The sequence below is a fragment of the Falco punctatus genome, assembly GCF_963210335.1.
Source record: "Falco punctatus genome assembly, chromosome: 14".
NCBI lineage: Eukaryota > Metazoa > Chordata > Aves > Falconiformes > Falconidae > Falco > Falco punctatus.
This window is the reverse complement of record NC_137594.1, coordinates 21,829,119-21,857,066: the sequence shown is the minus strand read 5'-3', so window position 1 is coordinate 21,857,066 and position 27,948 is coordinate 21,829,119. Positions and strand designations below refer to the sequence as shown.

General features: G+C 45.9%; 1 protein-coding gene across 6 annotated transcripts; it reads right to left on the bottom strand.

Annotated features, from left to right (window-relative positions):
* Window positions 1-318: 318 nt before the first annotated feature.
* PDPR (pyruvate dehydrogenase phosphatase regulatory subunit) lies at window positions 319-27,880 on the bottom strand. 6 transcript variants are annotated; one of them, XM_080410946.1, is made up of 18 exons: window positions 27,792-27,880; window positions 26,659-26,958; window positions 24,182-24,315; window positions 23,119-23,200; window positions 22,863-23,026; window positions 21,736-21,857; window positions 20,767-20,884; window positions 19,263-19,412; window positions 15,830-16,022; window positions 14,172-14,296; window positions 12,353-12,508; window positions 12,117-12,250; window positions 11,575-11,723; window positions 10,119-10,231; window positions 9,657-9,751; window positions 8,915-9,004; window positions 8,455-8,637; window positions 319-7,547 (listed from the first exon to the last, which is right to left on the bottom strand). In XM_080410946.1, the coding sequence occupies exons 2-18, from the start codon at window positions 26,883-26,885 to the stop codon at window positions 7,143-7,145; spliced, it is 2,640 nt and encodes an 879-aa protein (XP_080267072.1). In that variant the 5' UTR covers window positions 26,886-26,958; window positions 27,792-27,880; the 3' UTR covers window positions 319-7,142. The 6 variants fall into 6 exon arrangements, with proteins under 6 accessions (XP_080267072.1, XP_080267069.1, XP_080267070.1 ...); XM_080410943.1 differs by having other exon boundaries at window positions 26,659-26,961; window positions 27,356-27,873; XM_080410944.1 differs by having other exon boundaries at window positions 27,356-27,873.
* Between the last annotated feature and the right edge of the window lie 68 nt (window positions 27,881-27,948).

The following is a 27,948-nucleotide window of genomic DNA, read 5'->3' as shown; positions in this document are numbered from 1 at the left end:
ATGTCTGCTGCAGCCCTCCCGCCCCTGCCGAGACCCTGAAAAGGAGGTTTCGGTCCCGCAGAATCCCCGGCTCAGACCCAGGGAGGGGACAGACAGACTCTCGGGGGATGTCATTCTGAAAGCGGGTGCAGGCACTGGCAGGGGAAGAGCTTTCCCCGGGGTGACCCAGCAGGGCCGGGTCTTGCTCCAGCTCCCAGCGCCAAGGCTGGACCGTGCCGCAGGCCCAGCATTCCTGCAGGATCCTATCCAGATGTCCAGGGGGGCTGGGTCCTCAAAGACACACAAGGCTCTTGCGTAACAGATTGCCAAATTCAGGAATAGTTAAAATGCCTCTTTATTAATATACAAACCTAGCAACATTTAAGCCAACCAAAATATCAAATGAAATAAAGCACAATATAAATACAGCGTATGTAACAACACGGCCTCGGTGGAGAGCAGCAAACTCACCCTGACTTGTGCGCTTGGGAACAACTGTCCATGTCCTCCCATGGGGTCCAGCAACCAGAGCAGCTCCGTCTCTCCCAAACCCCTTTGAACCCAAAACCAGCAGATGCGAGACCACCGCTCCTCTCAAAGGCAGACCACCCGGCGCAAGGCTTCTACAACCCCAGACCTCAAAGGGATTAAAAAGCTCCCCGTGCTGCTACAGCCCGTGTGTCGGCTTGCCATGACCCTGCGAGGGGAGCGGGAGAGGGCTGCCACGGACGGGGAGCCACGCTGCTGAAGTTGCTCCCTGTCTGCCCCACCTCAGCTACGCCCATTGCACAACGCTCACAAACGTAAGGCACTAGGAAAATGTTTTCACAGGTTCAAACTTCTGCTGTTCTTAAAACTTCAGCAGCAGCACACTTCAGAAGCCCTGCCAGCCCTTTCAAATCTGGTCTCAGCAGACTGATAAAAGCATGAAGGGGCCTGGGGGGAGTAAATGGGTGCACCCGATGCCCAGAAGCAATGGTGGAGAAGGGATGTGCTGGTGCAGTTCACAGGGTGGCAGTCTCTGCTCAGGGGACCTGCACCGGGTACCTGTCCAAGACGCAGGGAGCCCTTCTCCCGCACAGCCCAGGTCTCCTCCACAACTGGTGACAGCAGGAGCTGTCACGTGTGCACAGCCAGGAACAGAGCAGAAAGTGAGGGGAAGGAAACACCTTGCGTCTCGGGAGCAGCAGCAAGGATTTGATCTGGGCCAAAGAGGGTTTTCCCCAACTCTTCCCGCAGATGCAGGCAACATTACCAGCAGCCAGCTGCCTGGCAGGCGGTCTGAAAACAACTGCACCCATGGTGCATGCGTGATCCTTTCCCCCGTGCACGGCTTGGGTTGCTTTGCCGGCAGAAGCGCGTATGAGCAGCGTAGCGCATCGTACCTGCAAAGCAGCGCTGGGTGCCGTGCTGTACCTCAGAAGCCAGCCTGACATCGGGCACCCAGCACAGCTTTGAGACAAACAGGAGCCTCAGAGCCATCTCAGCAACCATCAGGGGCAGCAGCAGATGCCCGCTGCTCCCGTGTCCCCTGAGCCATGCCTGCACGTGTCAGCTGGTCCAGCAGGGAAGCATTCAAGCAGAGAATTTTGTTTCCTTTAATGCAACGAGACACTCATAGGATACTCTACACCAGCCCAGGCTTCTTTCTTTAAAGAAAGAAAACCCATTATAGCACGAGCAAAACAGCGAATAAATCCATTTCTGGGGGAAAAAATAAAAAGGGAAGGTGTCAGCCTAGACAGCTGTACAGGCACGGGGGCTGCTGGCTCATTTAGCTTAGTTCATTACAAATTCCAGCCTCAGACCCGCGGCATACTGCAACAGCAGCCTCCGCCAGCCCCAGTGCTTGCTCAAAAATATCTGCCGACGGTTGTGTCTGCTCACACACTCAGCACAGCTTTCCAGGAAGAAAACCAAATGGCAGGCACAATCAGTGCCCAAATACCTCACCTAAAGCTTTAAGGCATTTACAAATATTTGAAGGGGTTTTTTCCTCTCCCAAATGCAAAGACTGTTCTTGCTGAGGGCTGCAAGCATGCTACAATCACAAAGCTTACGGAAAGTTTAAAGTGCAAAGAAAATTTTCAAATGCTTTTCAGAGACAGCTTGAAGTCATCTGATGACATTAACCCCCCTCCCTTCCCCAGGCCCTGTTCCCTAACTGAATGGGTTCTTTTTTTAAATAAAAATGCAAACAATCAGTTAAGGAAAAGTAGTTTAAAGCAGAAAAACATCCCAAACGGGGCACAAATTAATGTGACCATGTATTACAATAAAATCATTCGGGAAGACAAATCGGAAGGTTGTGAATGTTTTGCTGGACACTGGCAGCAGCTAAATGTTCTGTTTAAAATAAGAATGACTTCTGCTCTTGCAAGCAACTCCTCCCTCCCAAAACATGGAAACTACCTTGTTTCTATAGATTTCTTCCCAAAATGTAACCATCTTGTTAAAGCGTGCTGGAAGGACCGGGTCAGTGATGTCAGTGCTGTACCTCCACAGGTGAGACACCACTTGCAAGAACATGCCAGAGAGAGACAAGTGTTTCGAGCAAGCGAGTGCGCGCACCCCTGCCTCCACCGTGCGCACGGTTTCCTGCACTGCCAAGGGAGATGAGAGAAGGAAATGTATGTTGGAAAATGAGCAGCACTGCTGCTCTCGCCTCCTCAACAAGCTGTCCCGGTTCTGCCCAGAGCCACTGCCACCGCCTCGGGCTTGTCCAGCACTAGGGCTGCAAAGGAAGATGCTCCCTGGGCTGGGAATCGGGGCTGATCATCTTTCAAAGGCTGGGCTTCAGTGGCTGAGTAAGGGGCAAAGGATCAAACCGCAGTCACACCTCCCCTCCCGCCTCAGCTCAGCCACCCTGCCATCCCCTTGCCTGCTCTTCTTTCGCCGTGCCTTGCTTTCTGATGGGCAAAAGGAACTGCTGCACTCAGCCGCCTGAGGAAGGAGATTAGAGGAGTGTAGCAAGAGTGGGAAAACCCTGGCACAGGGAGAGGGAAGGTGAAATGGTTGAATATACAGTGGCCACAAACCCGCCTGGGAGTTCGGATGTTGGCACCTGCACCGTCTACAAGTTGAAGAGCTTAAATTGATGCAGAGAGAGATCCAGAGCCAACCTGGCTCAGAGGATGAAGCATCAGGTAGAATGAAGAGAAGAACCTTGCGCACAAGAGGTCCCACAGCAGCACAGGCTGGAGTTCACAGCTGCAGCAGTAGAACAGCAACATGATCCGCGGCAGCTTGAATGCAAGAGTAGAAAGGAGGAATCCAAGCTTACACCATGACTCGGAGATGCAGTGGAAGTTTCAGCATAGCCTCCCCTCCCTGCCACAAAGTACGAAAAGAAGCTGTCCAACAAGGCACACCAAATGTGGACACTGGAGCCAGCACAGAGAAAACCAGAAGAAACTAAGTCTGGCAAAGACACGTGAAAAATCACTGTAACACGCCCTCCTGAAACAGAAAACATCATTCCTAAATAGACTGCTTTAATTTTATCCTCAGATCATTAAATATGAACAACAATCTCTCTCTTCTCTAACATCCATTTTTACTCAAGCCTTTCAGTACTCACTCAAGAACTAACAAAACACCAGAGCTTCAGAAAGGACACAGAAAGTGCAAGACAACGTAATACCTCTGGAAAAACCATTTAAGGGAAGTGGCTGCCCAGTAAGTGCTGCCTCTTACACAAGTTCCCCACGCCACAGACGACACTTGGGCAAGCGAGTCCCTCCCGGCTGCACCCTGCGGTGGATGCCCCACCGCCACGCCAGCAAACCCCTCAGACGTTCAGTTCTGGGGGAAGAAAACCCAAGCCTACACGTGCCAAGCGCATGCCACTCACAGTGGCCTGTCCCCCCACGGCCCACCCTTTCCTAAACATTTATCACTGATGGGTAAAAAGCTTATCCTAAATGGGTTATGCTCAACCGATGGTATTTTAGCAAAAAAAAAGAAATTTCCTGTATTAAACTCCAGTTAACTTCCCTTGCAACAAAAGATGCCTGTATGAACAACATCTCCAGGACTGTTCCCGTTCTGGACAGCAAAGCTCAGAGATCTGGTAACAACCCCACGACGGTTCCGCACGAGGTGCGCCGGGCAGAGCTGCTGCTGCTGCTTCAGCACAGAACGAGGCCGTCGCCCCTGCTGCTGCAGAGGAGGGGGATGCTATTTTAGTGTTTCCCACCCAAGGTTTACAGTCTTCCCGTGCAGAATGAGAACAAACCGCCTTTCTCAGCAGAAAGCATTTTAAGGCTGAAAATCAGGATATATGATTTTACAGTCCATGTTATTTAGATGCGTCACAGCAGCTTCCAAGATCTGATTTCCAATTTCCTAACCTGAAGGTGTACTAAAGGCAGTAGCTCTTTGACTGATTTTGTTGTTCTTTTTTTAGGCACTCTACTTTTAATCATCAGATAAGGGATTAAAAGCCTTACATCACCATTTAATACCTCTGGAAGAAAACATTACACTAGAAGGACCTTCCTCGCTCTCAGTATCTAGCACTATTTTAAAACATACTTTCCAATTGTTCCCTTGACAGGTATTCAGGTTGATGAAGGCAAACTATTCTTTAACGTTGTAAGGTCAAAAATAGCTGCCAGAAATTAAATTGACTAAGCTTGAACAGCAGTTGAAAGCTACAGGTTCTGATATAAAACAAGAATCAGAATTCATAGCAGGGAAAGCCAGAGTAGGCGTTAATGAGCTGCAAGACTGACAATTACCAAACCATCTATCTCTGGGTTTCGAACAGCAACCATAGCGCTGCAGAACGTGTCGCTGTATCTCTATCAGCATGATGGAAAACTACTTTCACACTCTATTTTTGGTACTGAAAAGTCAATAGATCTAGACATAAAATAAACCTAAGCAGACATAATGACAAAAGTAGCTCATAAAACGCAATTTTAATGTCTGAACTGCTGGGGAAGAGACGCCCGTATCAGAATTTGTCTGAGGAACTAACAGGTGCCTATAAATTAGGGGAAAGAAAAAATAATCACAAGGAGGACTATAATCTGGCTGCAACTTCAATGATACTTCATGAACGAGTGGTTGGTAGAGGACAGCATGCTGCTAACATTCCAGTTTGGTCTTAACTAGTTTTAACTCTGCAGAGAACAAACTGAATGGTTCGAGCTAAAATCTCTTTTCAGGGGTTGCAATAAGTACTTTTTAGCTCGCCTCAGCTGTACACTTTGTCTCCTGAAGAAGCATCATGCCTCACCAGGAACAAGAAATGGTCAAGAAACTCCGATCAGAAGGGCTGCTCCAAGACACATCCCAAATATCATTTATAAAACTCTTTCTTTGGTTGAAAGCCTGTTTCCCTGGATAAGGAAGGCACAGCAACATCCCATAAAACCAACAGAGGGACCAAGATCCTCCTTGGTATGCACGTCCGGCACAGGAACAGTGGGACCACAGTATCTCTCTATGCAATAAAGACATGCAAGAAGTGATCAGATTTTCAACTGCTATTAGATGCCCTACGAACCTTTCATTTAAGCAATTAATTCTAACACACCAAGCAAAATTTCAATTCAGAGAGCAGTTAACAGGGGAATGTGGAAGAAATGACAACCAAGTGGAATCTCCACCTACAGCAGCCACGCAGGGTACTCTCGGTTGCGAGATCTCAAAAAGCTGTCCTGCTACGGTCACCACATTTCAGAGACTGGAGAATTTTTGCATGTCAATTCAAAAAGATGTTTGCAATCCTTGAAGAGGTCACACACTACAAAGGAATTCACCATTCACAAAGGAGAGAATGCTCAAAGAAGACCTCTGCGTTCAACCTACTACAGTGCATGCTCAAATCCTTAATTTTCTTACACCCTTTCCTGACTCTCCACCCCTAGCTTCCACAGCTTCCCTATCACCCTTGATGGGGGAGCTTGCTCTGACAACCTCTATCAAAGGGTTAAGGTTTTGGGCGTTCACCTTGGCTGCCTTAAGGGCCATCCGACTCCTTTGGCACACTGAGAACATCTGGAACTGGCAGAGAACATGAACTGGCAGAGCCCGCGCTCAGCTGAAGGCATGACCTGAAATAACTAAAGCAGCAGAAAGCAAACTTCAGACAAGAACCGTGGAGGGTTTTGAGCTCGTATTTACACTACTGATGCTTGCTATTTAACTGGAAAAGAAAGTGCCTCGAACAGGTTCTAGACCCTAGAAAAAGTGTTCATCATGGCTGACAGGGCAGACATCAGTGCAACACTGTGTTTGAACTCCAGACGGAAAGATGCTGGAGCAGAAAAACCATGATGAGTATGCGGGTGGCAGAAGTGGGGAAAATGTTTAACAGATCTTTTTCAAGTAAATAAAGAGAATCTTTGCTTTTGATTGTGCTCACAATGGGAAGAAGAAAAAGACGTAAATGTGTGCAATATTCAGCATCCCCCCACCCCTTCACCATTTACCATCAGTGTTCGAATCAGCTCATTTTGACACTTGAAGAAGGGGTGAATCCCAGCTGCACTGTTTGAAGCATCTGTATGAGGAGCATGACACAAAGAGCTTTGCTGAAGGAAAGCAATTTATGATCCCACTGCCACACTCCTTTCACTCCGTCTATTCAATCCCCTCAGCTGAGGTACTACCAAGGCAGAGAAGTGCGTGCCAGTGAGGTAGCTGATCGTTCTATTGCTGTGTGCACCGACGTGCCGACCCCTCTTACAACGCGGTATGCGGAGAGCAGGGTGAAGTCACAGCGTTCATCTGAACCACAGGCAGCAAACACCTGCTGTCCCATGCCTTACGCTGGAGAGGAGAGAGGAAGGGTCTAGTCCTCAGAGGTTCACCCCAATTCTTCCCACCACCACGAGGTGAGGGCCCCTGGTGGGGTTCACTCCTATACAGGCTTCCCATGGACTTCTGGATGCATGCTCAGCACTGTGCTTCATCTGCTGGGGCACAGGGGAGCCTGGCAAGCAAAGGGTTGAAGGAGGGAGACCGACAGGATCGGGAAAGCTTGAAAATTAAAGTTTTAAAATATACAAAATATAACACACTGGAAAAAGTTTAAAAGTTGAAAGACAAGAAAGGAAAAGAAAGGAATACATGGAGCGAGGAGAAAGGACTGGAAGATAGTGGGAGAAGACTCCAGCGTGGGAAAAGGAGCAGGTCAGGTCTAGTCAGCACTACTCCCTCTGGTAGCCGCTCAGTTCCACCTCATCCTTGCGGCGACGGTGTGTGAAGAGGGAGCTGAAGGGGTAGAGCTTGGCTTTGGCCTGGAAGCGCTGCCCAGCAATGTCAATCTCATACTCGCCCTGGTTGATGAAGTCAGTTGTCACCACCAGCTCTTCTCCTGTCTTCTCGTCAAAGTGCTGCACGAAGCCGAGGCAGACGTGGCGCTCCAGCGTGTAGCTGTAGGCACTGCTGGTGGTCTTGCCCACATAGCGGCCGTTGCGGAAAATGGGCTCCCCCCACCAGGGCCAGAGGTCCATATCCGTGTCGTGGTCCTCAAGAATGAACATGGTAAAGCGCTTGTACACACCACTCTGCTTCTGTTCCAACAGTGCTTCCTGGCCAACAAACTGCATTCCCTGGGGAGAGAGGGAAGCATCAGCTGATGAAAGGAACACAAACTGTAGTGGTGGCCGAGTTTTAGCAGACAAGTTTACTGACACGAGGTCAACTTACGCTTGGAACTTACACCCTGTCAAGATAGGTTGCTTCTATATGTAAGAAGCCCAGCTCAGATAGAAACTCTCCTATCATATTTGTTGTTCCAGACGTTAAAAGGCACAAAAATCTTTGCGAAGCCGGCCTTTAAAAACATCATTCTAATTTTCACCGGAGTGAAAACTGTGTCACCGTTTCTAGTTTTTGCCATTTTTCTGGTTCCAGAAGTCTACCGTGTTTTATAAACCAGAGGGAAACTGTAATAGCACATGAAATTTGTATCCCTAATCACTACATCCCCTTCCTGAATTGATACAAGCAGTTGTTTTGGCTTGTGCAAAGATGCAAGAAAGAAGACAGACAAGTGACAGCGGCAGCACCTGCCACCCCAAAAGCAGGATACAACTCTATGGTGATTTACATTTCAGTAAAAGCAGAGAACTCCCATTTTAGTAAAAACAGAAAACACCTGCCCTCTGTGCTTATCCTCATATTTAACATCATTAAATGCCGCTTGGTGCACAGGCTGGCTTTTGCTTCATCAGATTGGGAAAACAGCTGGAAGAAACACAAACTCTGAGCATCTGTAAGGTAGACAGCACCCCTGAGCAATACAGGACACTACACAGATCACCAGGAATGCTGCCCAGGAAGGAGGAAGACAGAACATTTTTGGTATTTCTAGAACTTTGCTGAAGCATAAAAATATAGGTTATAGTTATGCTCTACACACAGCTCCATCAAAACCAAGACATCTATCCCTTCGGCTGGCAGCCTTTTCAATTCAGTACCGCTCTTCCACCCACCCCAGTGCAGGAGGCGGTGTACCTTGTCCAGCTTGACCTGGAACTCGCGTCCACACTCCATAGGAGTGGTAAAAGCGTCCAGATCCTGGCCCCAGAACGCAAAGAACTTCTCAATGCGCAGGCTGCGGAGCGCGTAATAACCGGCATTCCGAATCCCGTACTTCTGTCCCATGTTCATCACTTCGTTGTACACGTGAAGGGCGTACTGCAAAGGAAGGGTGAAACACAGAGATGCAGACTAACACCCGGAGAGAGCAACAGCATCTGACACCACCATGGATCTTAGGGTGCCCTGCCGCTGCTGCACAAGAGGCCTGTCCCACTGGAATGGGACACGAAGCGGAGAAACTCCCCCTGGTGCCTGCAGGCAGCTTTCCCAAGCTACAAACCAGACCTTTCACACCTGTGTCAACTTGGAAAGTGTTTCTGATTATGCATGCAAGCAACCTTTTTAATTAGCTAAGGCTACAGTGTACTCTTACCTCTATGGGGATATAAAGCATGAATCCAGGTTCTCCTGTGTGAGTGATACTCATCACACGGATGCCATTAGCATAGCCCACGCTCATCTCCTGCAGAATCAGAGGGGGTGAAATCATCCAAACCGGAACACAGCAGAGATCCAGGAGGAGCACAACGTGTAACACAAACCACACCGGCCAGCCCTCTCTCCCATTCCTCACTGTATTCACAACCAGCACGTACTTGCAAAGAATTTGAATTTAAAAATTCAAATAGTGATGTCACATTACCCAGACTTCTTAATCACTTCATGACACTTGGCAATAAGCCCTGGAACTAGGTCAGGACACAGGCTTGTATTCGAGATACAAGACAGAAGTTGAATAGCAGCTATCTGCTCAGCTTCTTAATGTGACAGGAAACAATGACTCCCCGGTCACCGATCCCAGCTGCTCCTCTGACCGACAGCTTCCTGACTGATTATATGAAATATGCCGAGATATAAAATGGCACCAAGCCTAGAGTGAGTGGAATATCGAAACCAAATGCATATTCACCTATCCATTCAGCAAGCAGAACCCACAGAGGAGTAGTTGCAGTGAGCCTAGTGAGTTCATTACCAGCTTCGCTCGGAAACTGCAGCAAACCTGCGTGTGAATCTAAATTCCCTTCTAACTATCCAAAGCATAATTCTTCCCCTCCTTCCACAGACGCTTTGAAAAAACCTAGTGGGGTGAGAAGGAAGGAAGCACAGTCACTCACCTTGCAAAAGAGAGAGGGGAAGTGTTCTGGAGTCATCGGGGCATATGACAACTCTGACAAGACATCGACAGCACGGGGGCCGATCAGATTGAGAGCTAAAGAAGGGCAGGTAACAATACTAGGATAAGCCTGGAGAAGCCTTGCCCGGTGTCTACCTTACATATGTGCACACTCCAATTTCTAAAACCTTAGTGTTTACTGAACCAATAGGTATGTTTACACTTAATAACGGAGGAAAGAGACATTAAACTCTCCCTCCTGACAGTCCACAGCAAAGGAAAAGCTATCTCCCAGCTCAGGGCATGCTGGAAGGAAGTCTCTGAATTGCTGTTCTCATCCAGCTGTTTGGAAAGGAGACCCAGTCACCACTCCAACACCTTAAAAAATTAACGGGCATGCAGCACAAGACACCATTTGTGATTCCAGGCTGTATAAGGAGGTCTGTATTCAGTGATTTCTTACCCGTGTACTTCCAGGTCACGTCTTCCATGGTCAGGTTGCCATCGTTGGGTAAGCGGTTCTTCAGCCAGGCCCAGCAATGGACTTGCTGGTCAGTAGGGGAGATCATGAAGAAGCTGGAACAAATTGAAACCACAAACAATGAACAAGCAGCCACAAGATGATTCAGTTCATTCTTTGTCCATGAACTACTGGAGCGATTCAGCAGCTTCCGAGCTAACAGGAGACCGAAACAAGCTGGTTTGCAAAAAACCACAGCTAGAGTCTCTGGATCAATGCCATCACTTCTGTCATGATGAGAAACCCCAGCCTTCAAGCATTAGCAGCAGTCAGTCCAGTGACAAGAAGGGACTAGAAGTGGAACATGGGCAGTTTACAGCAGGTTTACAGGGTACCTCAAAAGTCACAATTGTTTTGCAGAAGGTATTTGCAGCTCTTCACGACCAGTGATTGTCTGCTCTGACAGTCAGAAGAGTGCATGGTTCACACAGCAATTTCTTGTTTCAGCGTGAGTCTTTTCACACACAATGGCAGTTATTATTAACAGTTTCCAAAAAGAGAACTCCACTTGATATGTGAAAATGAGCTACTTGTTGCATAAGTCTTCTTTCATACAAGCTGCAAGTTAAAGTACATTACTGACAGAGATAACATCTGCAGAAATGACTAGGCAAGGAGGAAAGCTCCTGGTTTCACACAGAGAAGGACAGTACTTTTAAGCAATACATGAATACAGACAGAAGAGGAAGAGAAAGAAAAGCTGTTTCTAATTGAAAGAGCAGCAAAGAAGAATGCTTTCATACCAATACAATGAAAGCACACACAGAAAACGGTCCAGAGAAATAAAATCAACATTCAGCTGGGACATGCCTGTGAAGAAGTTTTTAAAAATGAGAAAGTTTTTTGATTGAATGCCAAAGAGAGCCCAAACTGTTGAGTCTAAGGATGAGATACTGTGATCATGTCAGTTTGCACCAGAGAGCACACAAAAAACGAACCATGGAAGACTGCAGAGCTGAGAATTAGAGTACCCATACTGCAATGCAAGTTGAAATAATCAAAAAATAGTATTTTCAGCATGCAATTCCAGTGAGGAGACTGGCCAGGAGCCAATGAGGAACCATTTGGTTTGCACTTTAGATGACAACCTAAATTAATAAACTCTAATGACTGCTGAAAACAAATTGTATTTCAATTGTGCAATTAAACATCTGAAGGCCTAACATTTTGCAGAAATCTATCTTCATCTGTAGTCTCAGACAAAGGCGTATTTCCCTCAACATACGTAAATTCAGGAGCTCCCTTTCATTTGGGTTACTGAATTAGGAATGTAAGTGGAAAACTGCAATTTTTCTTTTTAGTTTACAGTGGTGAAAAAACTTTGTGATCTTCATTAAGAGGTTCTTAAAGGCTCTAACACCCAGAGGGTGATGGATAAAGACACTGTCTGCATACCTACCTGCGTTTGCTCAGTCGTGCTATGCTGCAGTCATTCTCATAACCTCCTTTCTCATTAAGCATGCCCGTATGCACAACATGCCCAACTGGCACATCCAGGTCATTTGAGAAGAGATACTGCAGACTCTCCAGGGCCTGGTCTCCTGTGGACTACAGGAATTGAAAGGGAGAGAAAGTCAGACAACCTGTCTGAGCAATACAAATCCACTGGGGCAGTTTAAGATCGCAACGTCCTGGCCCAAATTCATTCAATTCATAATGACAGTGAACTGATGTCTCAAGTGTAATAGGATACAATGGTGATGTAGTGCTGGGGGTCAAATTCTGTTGATAGAGTAAGCAGGTATTTCTATAAACTGTACACCCGACAGACAAAAAGCAAAGTTCTATACTAAATATTGTGGTACAACCTAAATTTGGTCATACAGCTTGACTTCCTCTATCTATCCCCAACAGGGGACACACAATTTTGTAAAAGAAGTCAATACGAAACTGAAGGCCACTCTTACCAGGCTGATGCTTTGTCACTTCCTAGGTACTTACGCTTATTTCGAACTTGGTAAAAGATGACATGTCAATGACACAAACTGCTTCCTTACAGCACTTGACTTCAGAACCCACAATATCAAACCAATCCGGTTTGTAAAAGGTTTTGCTCTGATCCAAATCCAGCAGATCTGATGTAAAGAAGAATCAACGGGTCAATTCAGAAACGGGATGAGCTGAGATCTTACATAGACCAACAGGGATGCACTAGGCAGAGGAAAGTATGATCTCACCTTTCCCAGGTGGGACAAAATATTTGACTCTCTCAAATCCATGCTTTTCCATCCACCTAGCTCCCTGTGCATCCAGGCGGTCATATAGTGGTGAAGTACGCAGCTGCCTGCCAGTCTGGAAGTCCCAACGGGGAACTTTCAGATCACAAATGAGAGCTGCAACGGTAACCCAAAGGTATGTTATTAGGCAAAGTGATTATCTTTACCTAAAATTTTCTTCCAGGTTATCAGTACTTACTAATATCTGAACCATTAATAAAATATCCTCAAGACAGCTCTGACCTTCCTCTTCTGGTTTTGAAAATCGACAAATCTTTCTGATCCGTTTATAGCTAATCAAAATCAGAGTAACAATATTTGCACAGAAAGCTTGTATTTATAGATACTTATGGTCTTATGACAAATCTGTCAAGATAACAAAACCTCTCTATTTTTCATTAAGTCATATTGACTAGCATTAATTATGCATAATTCTTCCCTGACAGCGCACTGTATCAGACACTTATCATTTTGACAATACTAATCCTGGGGCAGGCAGCCCACAGTGACAAGGATCATCTAATTCACCTTCTTAAACACTGGCAGTTCAGCCTTCTCTAATTATTGAAGCTTTTCTACATGGCTCCTATAGCTTTTCAGCTATATATATATATAACAAAATATTCTTATTTAGAAAACATGTTAGCCTAATAAATGTGTAGCATCCTCCCTGGTCACCACTGGGGAGTAATAACTCAAGGATGCCTGAGTACTTCTTCATAAGTGTTACGTTTCTACGTAGGTCATAAGCTGCTTAAAATTCAGGATAAGGTGAGTATTTCTTACTGAATACTTCTACTAGTTTTGCCTCATAGTTAATGATGCAATGATTTTCTTGGCATTATCTAGTATTGGCACTCCTGAAAGAGTGGTGGAGGAAAGAATATATTAGAATGGGAACATAAAACTTCAGAAATTGAATACAGTACTTATCTTGTAAAAAACAGAGTGATTCTGTAGCTATCAGCATTGAAATTTGTATCTGAAAGCAACTGCAGGATAATGGCCAGAGTATAAAGTGATTTTTCTGGGAGGAAGGTCAAAGCATAAGGTTTTTATTTCCTGGATACAGCAGGACTAAGAGGTTTACCCAACTTCTCTGCTTTCACCTGAACATATGTTTTTAGTTTAGACTTGGTATTCAAATAATTGTTCCTGTTTTGCAACTTGTGGAGGACTTCATACGTCTACTTGACACTTGTAAAGAAGTTGTCCACATGATCTCAGGACAGATCAAACAACAGGAGGCAACTATGGCTTTAGACAGGGCACAATGATGTCTCGAATCTATTCTGCAAGGTATTTATCACAAACTTTGACAGGAGAAAGCAGAGTATGTCTACAAATACTTCCTGAATGATCTAAGATAACTGTAACACATACTCTTAAGTTGGAAGCGATGGTATTTCCACACTATAATGATGTGCAAAGAGTAACAATGTTTGAGACAGTATTATTCCCAGCTAAGACCTTGGCATTGTTTTATCAGGCTGGAGTCCTACAGAGATACACACAGATCTCCCCATACCAGAGGCAAAGCACAGAAATAGAAGAGAGCACAGTACTGACAGCATTTCTTTTAAGAAAACTTAGTAAGAACATTGCTAATACAAAAAACCCCTATCCTTTCCTTTCTCCTCTATAAAAGAGGCCCTACTGCCACAAAGGAGGGCAGGAAGAAGGAAAATCATTCTCAGAGTAATGACAGAGGAGAGACAGCACAGCAGAGAGGAAAATCTTGGACAACCTGGCCAGCACTGCATGCAGAGACCTCACTTACGCATTACTTCCATCACACGGTGACGGAGGAAAGTGCGACTGCTCTGAAGGGCACCAAAACGTTTCAAATCCAGTGGCCAGACGTTTTCTGATGGATACCCATTTACCATCCACTCTGCCAGGTACCTGATGGAAGAAGTAAAGAGTGAGCTATCAGCCAGTGTTTTAAGGGAAAGAGTCTAATTTTGAAGTCAGAAGCAAAGCAATTTGGACATGAGAATTTCTTGCAGTACAGAGAGAGAAGAAAACTAACATGGTATTCTAAATACTAGCAGAATCTGGAAGGTTTCCCTTTATAAAACCCATCCACCAGATTTCCAAATTATTAATTTCCCATTAGGATGAAACACAGAGGGCCACAGGAAGTTAAGGACACGTGGTAAATGAAGCCAGAGCCTGGGCAGGTAGCCTGGCTGACACTGTGTCAAATCCTCAGGCTACACTAAAAAGGAGGTGCCCAGTATGTTTAGGTCGGAGTTAGGAGGCCGACTGCTTTTGTCATTTTTCAGTACCTGGTGTAGGCTCAGCCACAAACCATCAGTGACAGCATTCATTCCAGCACGAGGTGCCAGCCAAGTTATGTTTAGCTACACTTCTAGCAGTGAAGGAGGAAGGCATGCTCCAGAGCTAAAGGACAAAGGCAGCTCAGACCAAAGCAGAGCGGAAGGATCTGTTCACAGTCAGTAAACAGAAAAACAAAGGGGTTTGAGACTGATCATTAAAAGTTACATTAGCAAGCTAAGCTGCTTATCTTGAGGATGTAGCAACAAATGGACAAATCGTGCTTTGACCTTCAGAAATACTTTGATTCTTAGAGAACCTGACTGCAAAGGTTCTCTATAATTTATATGACAAAGAAAAAAATAATGAGTTGCTTCCCCGGTGAGTTCAATTATTAGACAATGGACAGAAACTAGTGGAGACAAACGCATATACTAACACCTGCCATGACAAGTGAGCAGCTTGTTAAGAAGGCTGTATGGCAGAAGGGATGCTGGGCTGCCAAAACCAAATGGCAATCAGAGGGAGTGATCATCATTCTGCAAGCAACTTTGCTGCTGGGATCACACTTACATGCCTGTCAAAGTATTTACATTAACACAGCAACTGGGTTTTACTGGGAAATGATTCCATCCCTAGCTCACTGGCAGCTTTCAGCAGTACTGGCAGCACTGGCATCACATATGTGGTGCTTCATCTGCATCAGATTCACTCTGCTTTCAGAGAAATTAACTGCTGTGTCAACTTGAAGGATCTAAGGACTTCAACCAAATAATAAATTAAAGGGAATCACGGAGTACAGAAGGTGAAGGAATATATCCTTTGCTAAGCTTTTGTCTCTTCCTGGTAGATAAAAATAAGACCAGTTAGCTCTGGGGAAGCTTACTTAATCCCCAGCTGCTCACTGCGATGTGATGCCAGAGGAGAGGTGTGCAGGACGGCAGAGTCCAGCACAGGTTTGGAATACACACAGGAGAACATAATCAGAACATGGCAATTGCTCCTTTCCTTCACTCAAGTTGGAAACTAAAGAGGAGTCTTTGTCAGAGAGGAGGTGACAAATACTGACCAGAACATTATACACAGAAGGATCATCTGAGCAGTCTCTTTTCCTGGTTAAAACCTTACTTACATACGTAACGGTGATAAACCACTTACTTGCCTGCTCCCCCACCATATGAGATACCAGCTGAGTTCATGCCAGCCAGAACGAAATAGCCCCGCACGGTGGGTGACTCTCCCATTATGCACCGCATATCTGGTGTGAAGGACTCGGGGCAATTCACTAACTGCATGATCTGCAGAGCCTCCAAATCCGGCATCCTGCGCAGAAGGGCACTCAGAAGGGGCTCTAGGACCCAAAAAAAAGACAAAAAGTCACAACCTTCAGTCTCAGCACATTTCAGCTACTTCACCTTCACACCTGACAGCACAACAGAGCCATGCTGAACAGATGGAAACTGCTTCCATGTTTTGAAACAGTTACAGGATAAACCATTTACCTGCTGGAATCAAACTACTCGACATGGATCACACCGCGTACCATAAAAGCAGCCACACCAATCCAGACCAAGAGCCCAGTATTGTTTTCCACAGCGCAAGAGCATGTTCAGTTTTGTCAGGGCAAACAATAGGAACAAACATCAAACAGATACCCAGTGAGGAGTAAGAACAGGCAAATCGGTATGACGCTTGCCCCACGCACTCTGCCAGCCTCCACTCACCATCAGCTCAGAGCATTTCATAAGCTCTGGATAGCTCTCCCTATTCAGTAATCCCTACATCGATCTCTCGTCTAAGTACTTGATGACCACTCTTCAGCAAACTCATGAAAACATCCTACAGACACTGCCAAGGAGTTCCACATGTTTATCATTTGTTGTGTGAGGAGTCACCTCCCTTTGTTTTGAAATTCACACTCCATTAACTGTTTCTGATGCCTCCCAGTTGGCAAAACAGAAGATAGTGAACTCTTCCATCTATCCTGTCCATCTCATTCAAGATTTCATAAACGTCTGTTTATTTCCCTCCCGTCATCTCTTTTTCCTAGCCCACTCAGTCATTCCTCACTTGGCAACTGTCCCAAGCTTTGATCAGCTTCTTGCTGCTCTTTCAGTGGGCCTTCTCCAGTCACACAACACCCTCTGGAGATATGCAGCCTACGACAACCCCTACCTGGCAAACCAAGGATTTAGTATTGCATGATGATTGTATTTTCTGCTCCTTTCCTAAGAATGCCTAACTTGTCTTTTGCTTTGACTGCTGCTGGGCTGATGTCTTCACAGAACTAATACAACCCCAAGGTCAGTTCGAAGCCCATCATTTTGTATGGTGAAAATAAGACCATCCCCACACACCCTCAGACACTTGCGTCACTTCACATTTATCCTCATTGAATTTCCTTGCCACTTCATTGCCCAGTCACGCTGGAAAGGTCTTTTGGCAATTCTTCACAGTCTGACATTTGAGAGCATTAATAACGGGATAAGCTACCTATTTTGTTTTTCTTGTCCAGAAGTTACCTCTGCATAGTACTGCGGGTAAAAACCCTCACAATTCAGCACCAATAACACTCCTCTGCTTTACACAAGCAGTAAAATAATGAGATTTCACGTTACCTAAGAAGTTACAAACAGAAGGTCTTTCTGACCTGCTCTTTTTCTTCCCTCTCTTGTGTATTAGAATTCCAGAGTGAGAACCTGTAGTTACAGGGTTTTTTTTCTCATTGTTAAAAAGAGAGATCAGTATTAGATTTATCCTCATCTCCATCCCAACATTTAAGCAACTGTAAAGGTTATTTCAAAATTGAAAGGTGTTCCAACAAAAGAGATCAAAGCAGTAATGCAAGAGCTCAAACCACAGGAACTGCAGTGCTAGAAAAGGATCAAATATTGGCTGAGTAAGCTCTGACTCTGCTCAACTGTTCGGTATGTTTGAACAGATAAAAGGGCAATGCTGGAACACAGCACACAGTTGCTTCTGAAACTCGGTCAATTTGTGGGTGCCAGCATGTAGCTGCTTTTCACTTCAGCAGTACCTAGAAAACCAAAAAGGAAGTGGGTGCAGAGCTCAAGCAATTCACAGTGAAGCATTAGCTTCTAGCTAGTCTGCAGGCATCTACAGATCTAAAAACCTCCAGCACAGGCCAGAACAAAACTGCACCCCATCCTGGCTCCACCCCCTAGAGTTCAAATTTCTATGGTATCAATATGGCATCTCACAGAAATGGAAGTAAAATTAATTGATTTAACCTGGGGAGTAGCTGGAAGAACACACTACCACTGCAGAGAGAAATCAGTAAAAAATGCGTGTGCATTCACAAGGGATGCAAAGTGCTCTGACACAAGGGAAAACAGGATCCTTGAAAAAAAGGCAAATGTGAAGATGAGAGGGCACACACAAACTTATCAAGAATGAAAAGGGGGGGGGGGAAGAAAGGGATTCATTAACTATGCTGTGTTCTTTGCTACAGAAAGAGCCCTCCATATAAAAGTACATAAAGAATAAGAAAATAGAATCAAGTAAAACAGGAAGAGAAAGACAGAATATTTGGAATATAAAAACCACCACTGTCAATGGTGGGATGAAATCCGGGAAGCAACAATACCAAGTTCTATCCACAAAGCAACCGCCACCGATGGAAATGCACTTGGCAGTCACTGCTGAAGAGAGAAGCCGAAACAAAATACCACAGCTACATGGCAGGTCAACAGCACCGATCCCCAGTGTCACAAGCAGAGCAGCATGTGGCACTGACAGTCAAAAATCAAATGAAATGGAAGAAGAGTGCTGCAGAGTTTATGCAGTACCTCGCTGCACTAGAGGAAATTCATACATGCTAAGGGTTAGTGGGTGTTTTTAAACACTACACAGATATTGATGTAGTCTCCTTTGGTAAAGGGGTTTTATGCAAATTACTGACAAATGAAGAAGTGAATGAATTTAAGAGAACGTTCATCTTTCCCACACCCTTCAGGTAAAGGCAGACACATGCTAGCTGGTCAACAACAGCCTGCATTGCTGCTAACTCGGCCTTCTGCTGAAGCCACGTGCTTCACGTGTTTCTGAACAGCAGGGCTCAGAGGGCTGTGACCAGTGGCAGAGTCGAGCTGGAGGCCTGTAGCTCCTGGTGCTCCCCAGGGTCAGGACTGGGTCCGGTCCTGTTCAACTTAGTCATCACTGACCTGGATGAAGGGCCTGAGCGTGCCCTCAGCAAGCTGCTGATGGGACAGAACTGGGAGGAGAGGCTGATACACCAGAAGGCTGTGCTGGTGGGGATGGGGCCAGGCTTTTCAGTGGTGCCCAGCAACAGGACAAGGGGCAATGGGCACAAACTGCAACACAGGAAGTTCCACCTGCATATGAGGAAGAACTTCTTTACTGTGAGGGTGACAGAGCACTGGGCCAGGCTGCCCAGACAGGCGCTGGGGTCTCCTTCTCTGGAGACATTCAAAGCCCAGACGCAACACTGTGCAACCTGCTCTAGGAGAGCTGCTTCAGCAGGGGCTGGACTAGGTGGTCTCCAGAGGTCTCTTCCAGCCCTGACCGTGCTGTGATTCATTGCTGTGGGAATCTTTCTTCCCTAACATACCAAAATGATCCCAATCTTCTTGAAGGTTCTGAAACTCCAGCTGGTTCCGTCCCTCCGTGAAGAGAGGTTTGGGGTTTTTCTCAAAGCCTCCCGAGAGGATGCCACCTTGCCAGTTGCGTATGTAGATCCTGCCATCTGGGTCTACAATAGCTGCAGAGGAAAGAAAAGAGGTGGGAAGGGAACTGAGAGGAGGGATAGCTGTGTCAGGCAGCTGTTCCACAAACACCAACGATGGGGTGTGGTGACAGGCTGGTGGCCTCCTGACATGAGACGGGACAACCTCAGTTCCCCAACCCCACACTTTCACACTGTTCTGGTTCTCATGTGATACCTTGGTGAGCAAGTTTAGATTACTGAACCAGCACTAACTCCCACCACAACCATGCATGTTAACTTTGGGGCAGCGCAGTGAACTGAATTGAGCCTGAAGAGCACCCAAACCAGGAGGATGGTGTTACCAGGAGTGGGAGGACACAGGAAGGAGTCAGACCCCTTGCGGGACTGACAAACTGTTATACTGGCTTAGTTCCACTGGAACTACACCCCAGACCAGACCTTCCACCAAAAGACGTCCTGCCCTCCCCCTCTTTCTCTTCCTATTTTGAGGACAGTTAATTTTAATGGGGATGCATCACTGATCCAGTTTGCTGCAGACCATCAGCACAAAGGTGGGCAGCACTGGGGTAAGGACAAACAGGTCTAGATTGCTTCTTCCAGTGGTAGTGCCAACTTGAAGCATTTATGATACTCCACCTGACATGTTCCGTAGCAATTGTTTCCATGTACAGAAAAGCTGTGAATATATATCTCTCTGTGTGTGTGAATATATATATATTATTTTTTTTTTAATTACTCAGTCAAGTAAAAGCAAAACACTTGGGGACTCTGGTCAGGGAGCTGAATTCCCTGGAGAGTATATACACTACTCCCTAGAAGCAGAAAATCTTGCTAATGACTGAGAGTAAATAAGCAGAGCCTTCTACTTCCCAACCACAGTTTTCAAACACAAGGGCTTTTCTTTGAGATCCAAAAGCCAGAACATGGGGAGGAGCAATTACCTCAAGTGTTTGGTTGCCCCTACAGCTCATAGACATGTAAATGCCATTGTAAAGCCTTAGCTTCAGTTGGAGGAAAGGAATAGATGGGCCATTTGGGGACAGCAGCCTGCAAGGAAAACACAGTGCCAAGGCTAGCACCCTCTCCAGCCCACAAATGCAAAAATCCAAGTCTGAGAGACACCTGCTAGCCAAGGTAGAGTCAAGGTCATTCTCCTGCTAATTTGGCAAACTCTGAAAATCAACTTCTGCAGCAAAAACTTTCCCAAGAGATTCCTTCTACCACTGAAAGGATATTCAGAGCAATTCAGCTAGAACACACTTCACAGTCCCAAATAAGCCGAGAACCCACAGCCCTTAGTTGGCCTTTTTGTCATAAACTACGTGTTGCCTTGGAAAGGCAGATATTATTCACTGATAAAAGCAAAGCAGAGGTGAAGAATCCTTACTTGGTAAGCTGCTTGCCAGAGGTTCCTTCAAAGGATGTGTCAGGAGGTAGAAGTGTTCGCAGGCATGGAGGGGGATATTGACTGGTTCCTTCCCAGAGTGCCCCAATTCATAAGCCCACTGAAATAAAAACCATGTGCAGGTTAGAATGCTAAAGAAGAAAATTAACTCCAATAAAAAAGGCAAGACAAAAGCACAGGTCACCTCTGTGAGTTTGCTTTCACAGAAGACCAAGTAAGATTTGGTTACCTGCCCTAAACCTTAAAAAAGACACATATTTTTCTTTTCTCAGAATTTGCGTTGTTTAGGATAAAGACTGTTCTCTGTTCCTCATAAGATCTGGAAAAGTGGGGCTCTGATTCAAGACTAAGTAGTATCAACTTACAACGCAAAAGCAAAATAAGATCTGTACACCAAGGTCAATACTAGGCTCAGCCTCTAGAAGCAGAATAGTCAGGATTTAGGTGCCTGTACTGCTAAGAACCGGTACTAATAAGCCAGCCAGCTGCTAGGTGAGAAACAGCAATTGTCAGATGTATTTTTGCAGTGGAGAAGACATGATACTAAAGGGGGAAAAAAGACTGGGGGCAGGGGATGAGAGAGAGAGAGAGAAGGGTGGCGAGAGACTTAACTGTCTCACTAAGGGAGAGCAAAATTTTCTTACGAAGAAAGCAAAATTTTTCATGTCAGAAGGGTGCACCCCCCAGGAGAGAGACCATGGGCAGAGTTGTACCAACAAGCTGCAGGGTGCTGCTCAGCAGTCCGTGGTGCCAAGCAAAGTGCTGCTCTCCTTCACACCCCTGCTGGTCTAAGATGCTGAAAAACATGATTTTAATCTACTCCAGTAAACCAAGCCAAAGGACAAACCAAAAGAAAAAAAAAAAGAAAAAAAAAGGAAAACAAAATCGTGAGGAAAGCGCACATGTTCTTAACCAAAGGGAAAAAAGAAAGAAGAATTCTAATAATTCAACCTGGCCAGCACAGTTGACAAAGTACTGGCACTGAATCTGTCCTCTGTCGGTCTCGACTCCAGTCACACGACCATTCTGGACTGCAACATGACTGACACTCGTTCGTTCGTAAATCTGGACACCTGGAGAGGACACGACAAAGTCAGTATACCACAAACCTTCTTTCCAATGTGTCAGGCTGCTAACATTGAAGCCTTATACTGAACCTAAATGCTTATTTTCTCTTTAAAACAAAATTTCTATTCTTGACCCAGTAATTCTTAAGCAAAACCCTGTTACTTGTAAAACGTCACGCCAACAATTTGTACATAATTTAAAGGCTGAGATTTACAGAACTTTTTCCCATGCGATAATCTGGGTGATAAATACACTCGAGCATAAAAAACACAAAAGGAGTCTCAACTACAGCTTTCTTTTCATTTAAATTTCTTTATACAACAAAGTCTGTAGTTTCAGATGGCAAGACTGGTTCTTCTACGGGAAATCAGTCACTTTGTGAAAAAAAAAAATAATCAATTAACAGTGCAAAAAAAAGATGGACTAAGAGAAATTGAGAGGTATCTTCCTAAGTAGCTTCTTCCAATCTGATGGACTTTCACCCTTAATGAGCTTCATCTCTGTTATCACATGTAACCTTTCTCCCACTTATAGACCACTCAAATTTTGCCAAAGTGCTGGGCAAATAGCACTTATTACCACACTTCCAAATCCATTTCCAAAGCATACGTGCCCAGTGAAACGTTCCCCAAGGACTCAGTCATACCTTTTCATTTGTAGGTAATTAAAACTCTTTTGATGTGTAATTCTGAATCGGGTCCTACGAAAGATTATTTTTATGATAAGAGAGTGTGCTTATTCAGAGAAATTAATAACCAGTAAGCACAACAAATTGGTGCCTGATCCACCACAGCAGATCTGTAAAGATTCAGTATGTTAAAAAAAAATAAATCAGCCTCTTTTTTGAGAAAAAATGTGTTTTACAGAATCTGAACCTTATGGAAATAACCAAATTTTGGTCTTCAGTGCTCAGTTAGAATACCGACAGAGACGCAGAACATAATTTTCTTTTATGGAAAGAAGGTGACTATCATGCAGGAGAGCACTCTATAGATAAAAAAACCTCATACCATTCCGTGAGGCAGCAGTTGCCAGAGCCAGACTCACATTGGCAGATGACACGAGCGCATCTTCTGGCACATACATGGCCCCCACAAGGTCATGGATGTTGATCAGTGGGTGGAGTTGTGCCACTTGCTTTGGGGTGATAATTTCACAAGGTATACCCATTACGCTGCCACAGAACATCAGAAAAATGCCGTCATTAGTCTTGCAGGAGAGCTGGTACAAACTTAAGATCAGTTTATATTTCCTGCTTATACGTACTTCAGCGATGAAGCAATGCGTTTCAGGGAGATTAGTCGATCCTGAGTCTGAGCCAGTGAAATAGAGCCTGTCTTCACATACCCTGGGACAATGACCAAAGTCGTCAGATTTGGACAGGATCTTCAGTTCCTTTTAATCTCAGACACACTGCTTTAATAAAATTGCAGACCTGTTGCTTCCACTACTCTGAAGCCTGGAAATCCCAGATCCTCAAATTTCTTTAAACACTTATCAGCTAGTAATGAAAAACCCCATCAATCAACTTTTTAAAAAAGCAACTAAATTTTGACTTGTGTGCTAACTCTTTATACTACATTTACTCACGTTTATTAAAAAACAATCCATAATCAAACTTCACACATAGACCATTAAAAGAGAGAGAGGTTACTGGCAAAAAGTGATCTAATAACTGCTCAGAAGACTAAAACCTCAACTACTAAATACAGACATTTTTTGACTCCTCCACCTGCAATAGAGTAATACTAATCTTAATTACAGGCACAGTTATTAACCTCTGTTGAGTCTGACATACATCACAAGTCCTTGTCAGCAGAAAACTTTTCAGCGACCAAGTTCTTGCTGTCAGTACATGCCTAAGCATTTCAGAGGGAGAGGGAGAATTTCAACACAACATTTTCTTTCCAGGTTATTTCCAGGATAAGACTAGAGTAAGATACCTTGCTTTGCCTACGCTTTAGCGCTTCTGGTAACCACCTTCTCTTTTTGAGAAATGAGTCAGTGCAGAAAATGGGCCATTTGCTCCAGTCACTGCAATATACTTTTTAGCATCCTTGTGAAAATTCACCTGCGTTTGCCCAAGTTACAGACAACATAAAAGCCGTCAGTTTGCAGGTAGGATGCCTTCGGTTTGCCCATTTAATACTCCTCTTCCCACTCCTCTGACTGCATTAGTAACATCCCTTTGCATCTGATTCTGTCCAAACGCATTGGTTTTGAACAGGAACCACCAACCCTTAAGACACCATAAATTTACGTTTGTATTTCAGTGTCAGGACTTTGATTCAGTTCCCCAAAGACTACTCAATGATTATACTTTCAGCACCTGTTACTACTCCCGTCTCTTGTTCCAGCTGCTGGTAGAGCTTGTTTGAATAGTCTGCCATCTTCAGCTCTATGGACACATGCCTGGCCGTGCTCACGATGCCAGCGCAGAAGCGAGTGGTACCAGCAGCTAACCTGCAGGAGAAGTGGCAAAGGTGGCCTCATGCTGCTGACCAGCACAGAGACGAGCAACCCCCCATCAGGTCAGGCTGCTCCAGCAGCTCTGCTGACAGCATAAACCAGACAGCAACCTCCCCCAAACGTATCAGACCAAAAGCTGGAAGTTGGATGATGCAGGGATAATGCAACCTTGAGAATGCTTTTCCTTCAGCTCGCTTTTGAAAATGCATTGTATTCCAAAACCATTTCTTAACCAGTCCTAAACACTGAAAGTTTTCAAAGAAAGCACTTGAATGAAAAATTACCTTATGCTTAAGACAACCTGCCTACCTGATTCTTTCTTTCTCCAAAGTAGGATTTCCCTCAAATGAAAATTAACTTGGATTTGAGTCTGGCATCTTTACAGTTTACAGTAAGAACGAGTTCCTCCTACTGGGCAGCAACTGCCGTAGACAGGTACACATATTTCTGGTCCCTTTTTAAACTGCCCTTAAACCACTGTCCATTCAGCTATTTGGTGAAGGGCTGCTGTAGAGGTAGAAACCTATTGAAAACTCCCTGCAGTACAGACACAGGAAGGCAAGATAATCAGATTTAAGCATCTCCCTCACAACCTGCTTCCACAATACTTCCAAGTCATCCTTCCTGCTGCTAAAGCGATCCTGCAGTTTTCCATTTGCCTATGCAAGCCTTTGACAAGACTGCTTTTGGCCTAGCACGTCCATATTCTCTCAGCAATCCAGCCTGGGAACCAGCTGAGTGAGGTATTCCTCACGTCCCTGCTCAATGACAACCCAAACAGCTGACGCATAGTCTCCCCAAGCTGAGCTTCACGTTGTTTCTGCTAATGCAACATCCTTTTTACTTGAGCATGTGCAGACTGAGCTTGTACAACATTAACTCAATGAAAGTCTGTAATGGAGTACTTGTACCCAACTCCAAGCTTGTAAAGATAACATTCTTACAAATGAAGCCTAGCACCTCGTTTCACTCAGGACACTGCTCACAAGCTCTCAGCCAAGACTGCCCCATTTCCTCTCTTTGCAACTATAAAGAACCCAATAGTACCTGCCTCCCAACCATGCAACGTCAAGGAATCACAGCTAATTATTCCTGAAGGCAGCACCAGTTGAGATGCTCTAAGCCAGACAATAAATATGCTCAGTCCAGCACCTATTTAGGGTGTCAGAAGCTGCTGCAATAAACACCTCTCAAAACCCATAAAGCCTTAGCACTGCCTCATACCCAGGGTCTCCAAACTGATTAATGAAAACAACACAGATCTGTCTGCAATGGAAATCTAACAACAGGTAAGGGCTGCACAGCTAGCTTTCAATAGGCGCTACGTGCTCTGCCAGACTGCAGATCCAGCTCACCAAGGCGTACAAAGGCTTGCATTCAGCCACACTGCAACAGCCTTACTGTTTTACAGATAGGCACTAAATCCTGCAACAAACGAGATAATCCCAGCCTTTAACCAGCTTACTGGGTGATGTTTTAGTGATGTCCGCTTACAACCTCCACATCTCCTGCAATCTCTTTTAAGCTTTGTTAGTGGTGTAATGCTTTTATAGACGTATTGCATCCCACTTCTAGAGATGGTCAATAGGGGCTGGATGATTTACATGGATTTTTAGTTCTCTTAAAATGGTCCATCTGTCTTTGTCAGCTGCACTGTGTTTTACATTATTACCTGTAATTATGCCAGAGCAGATGGGTATCTCCCGAAGGAACTGTGGTCCATGGAAAACCCATGCCAGGGCAGAGTTCTCCTGATGGGAAGTGCAGCCCATGGAGGACCCACTCTGGAGCCCAGCACTGATCATAACCCCACCATTCACCCCCTGCGCTTCTTGGGGCGGAGGGTGGGCTGGCGGGGGAAGGTGTAGAAGACAGTGGAGTGCAGGAGTAAAACTGAGCATGGGAAAGGAAAGGTAATGCTTTCATATTTGGGTTTTGTTTCTCATTACCTGAATCTATTTTAACTAGCATGAAATAAACTAATTCTTTAATTATTTTAAACTAATTCTCCATAGTGCAAGTCTGTTTTGCCCAAAGCAGTAACTGATAAGGGATCTCCATGTCTTTATCTTGGTACATGAGCTTTCTCAGCCTACCTTCTCCCCACCTTGCTGAGGAGGTAAAGAGAGTGGCTGTGTGGGAGTCTGGCCTTTAACCAAGGTCAACTGACCTTGCAGGCCTGCCCTGTGCTTGCAAAAATGTAATAAGCATCATCACTTATGTTCAGTATGATCTTATTCCAAGGGTCCAGGTGCAGAGATAGAAATAACACTTTACAGCAGACGCTGCTACGCATGGAAGTCCTGGTTCTTCGGTTTTGTTACCAGAAATCCTTACCTGCCCTGCTCAAGTAAGACTATATCCTTCCAACCCATCTTGGAAAGGTGATATGCCACAGAGGTGCCTGTGATTCCACCACCACAGATGACAACCTGCGCCTGTGCTGGCAAGGAAGCCGGGTGAGGTTCTTGAGTACTTGAGGTACTTCGCCGGGAGCAGGTCATTCTCCTCCATTTGGGGTTAGCCGCCCGCCACCGGGTATCTGACAGTAATCGGAGAAACATCCTGGCAGCTATTTGTCAGTTGTTTTTTTAAAGCACCACCTAGATGTGTTCGGACGTTAACTCAGTACCACTCCTTCTAGGAAGGAAAAGATGAGAATCACATTACCGCTTATCTTATTATATACAAGGCTGGCAGCAGCAAACATCACATGGTGCGTTGGGTATAAGTGGACATGGAAAAGCTGATGAGTAAACAAACAGGAGAGCAGTTATTCAGTCCTGAAACAACAGCCTTGCTATTACGATTTAAACTTGGATCATGTCATGGGCAGAGCGTCACACCATTTCTGACAGCGGTATAACTTGACAATGAGCTAAAAACCAGATGAAAGCTGGCAAAGAAGAGTGAGAACACTCTCACCAACAACAGGTAGAGTACAGAAAGCCAGCGGGCACAGATCATGCTCTGTGATCTTTCATAAAGGCTACTAAGAGGATAAGCTTGATCACTGACGCTGCCGGGCCCTTACCTGAGGAAGGAAACCAAGTCTGCAAACAATCACTAGCACAAGGCACCACGGACGCGCCCTCGCTAACGTGAGCTTTGCCACCAGGCGCTACCCAGGACCTGTGGCAGCGCCCACCCGGCGCAGCCCGCTACCCGCGGCGGGGAGGTCACGGCAGGGCCCTGTGCTCCCCTCACCCACGGCCCGCCTCACGCCGCAGACCCGCGCCTAGGCACGGTACCGCCGTCAGGCTGCCCGCGCCCGGCCTGAGGGGCCGGCGCCACGGCGGGGAGCCGCCGCCGCCTCGGCCTGCTCGGCCCCGCGCGGGGTAACGAGGCAGGGCCGCCGGCAGGGGAAGGGCCGGGCAAGGAGCGGTGGCGGCGGCGGGCGGCCCCGGGCGGGCTGGGCCCCGGCGGCGGCCGCAGGAGCGGGCCGGGGCCGCGGGGACGCGCCGGCTCACCTGGGGCAGGGGGAGGCCTGACTGACCTTCCGCGCTTTACGGCCGCCAGCCGCGGCGCGACAGCCGCCCCCCCGCGTCCCGTCACCCGCCCGCCGGCCAATCCCCAGCCCGGGAGGCGGGGGCGTGGCCCAGCGTCGCCCCGCCCTCTCCCGGCCCC

Coding starts and splice junctions, on each gene's coding strand:
- PDPR (XM_080410946.1), bottom strand. CDS start 26,885: ATGTTTCTCCGATTACTGTCAGATACCCGGTGGCGGGCGGCTAACCCC. Junction 12,251..12,352: donor TTTTGTCCCACCTGGGAAAG/GTGAGATCATAC, acceptor TCTTTACATCAG/ATCTGCTGGATTTGGATCAG. Junction 11,724..12,116: donor TTACCAAGTTCGAAATAAGC/GTAAGTACCTAG, acceptor CAATTCCTGTAG/TCCACAGGAGACCAGGCCCT.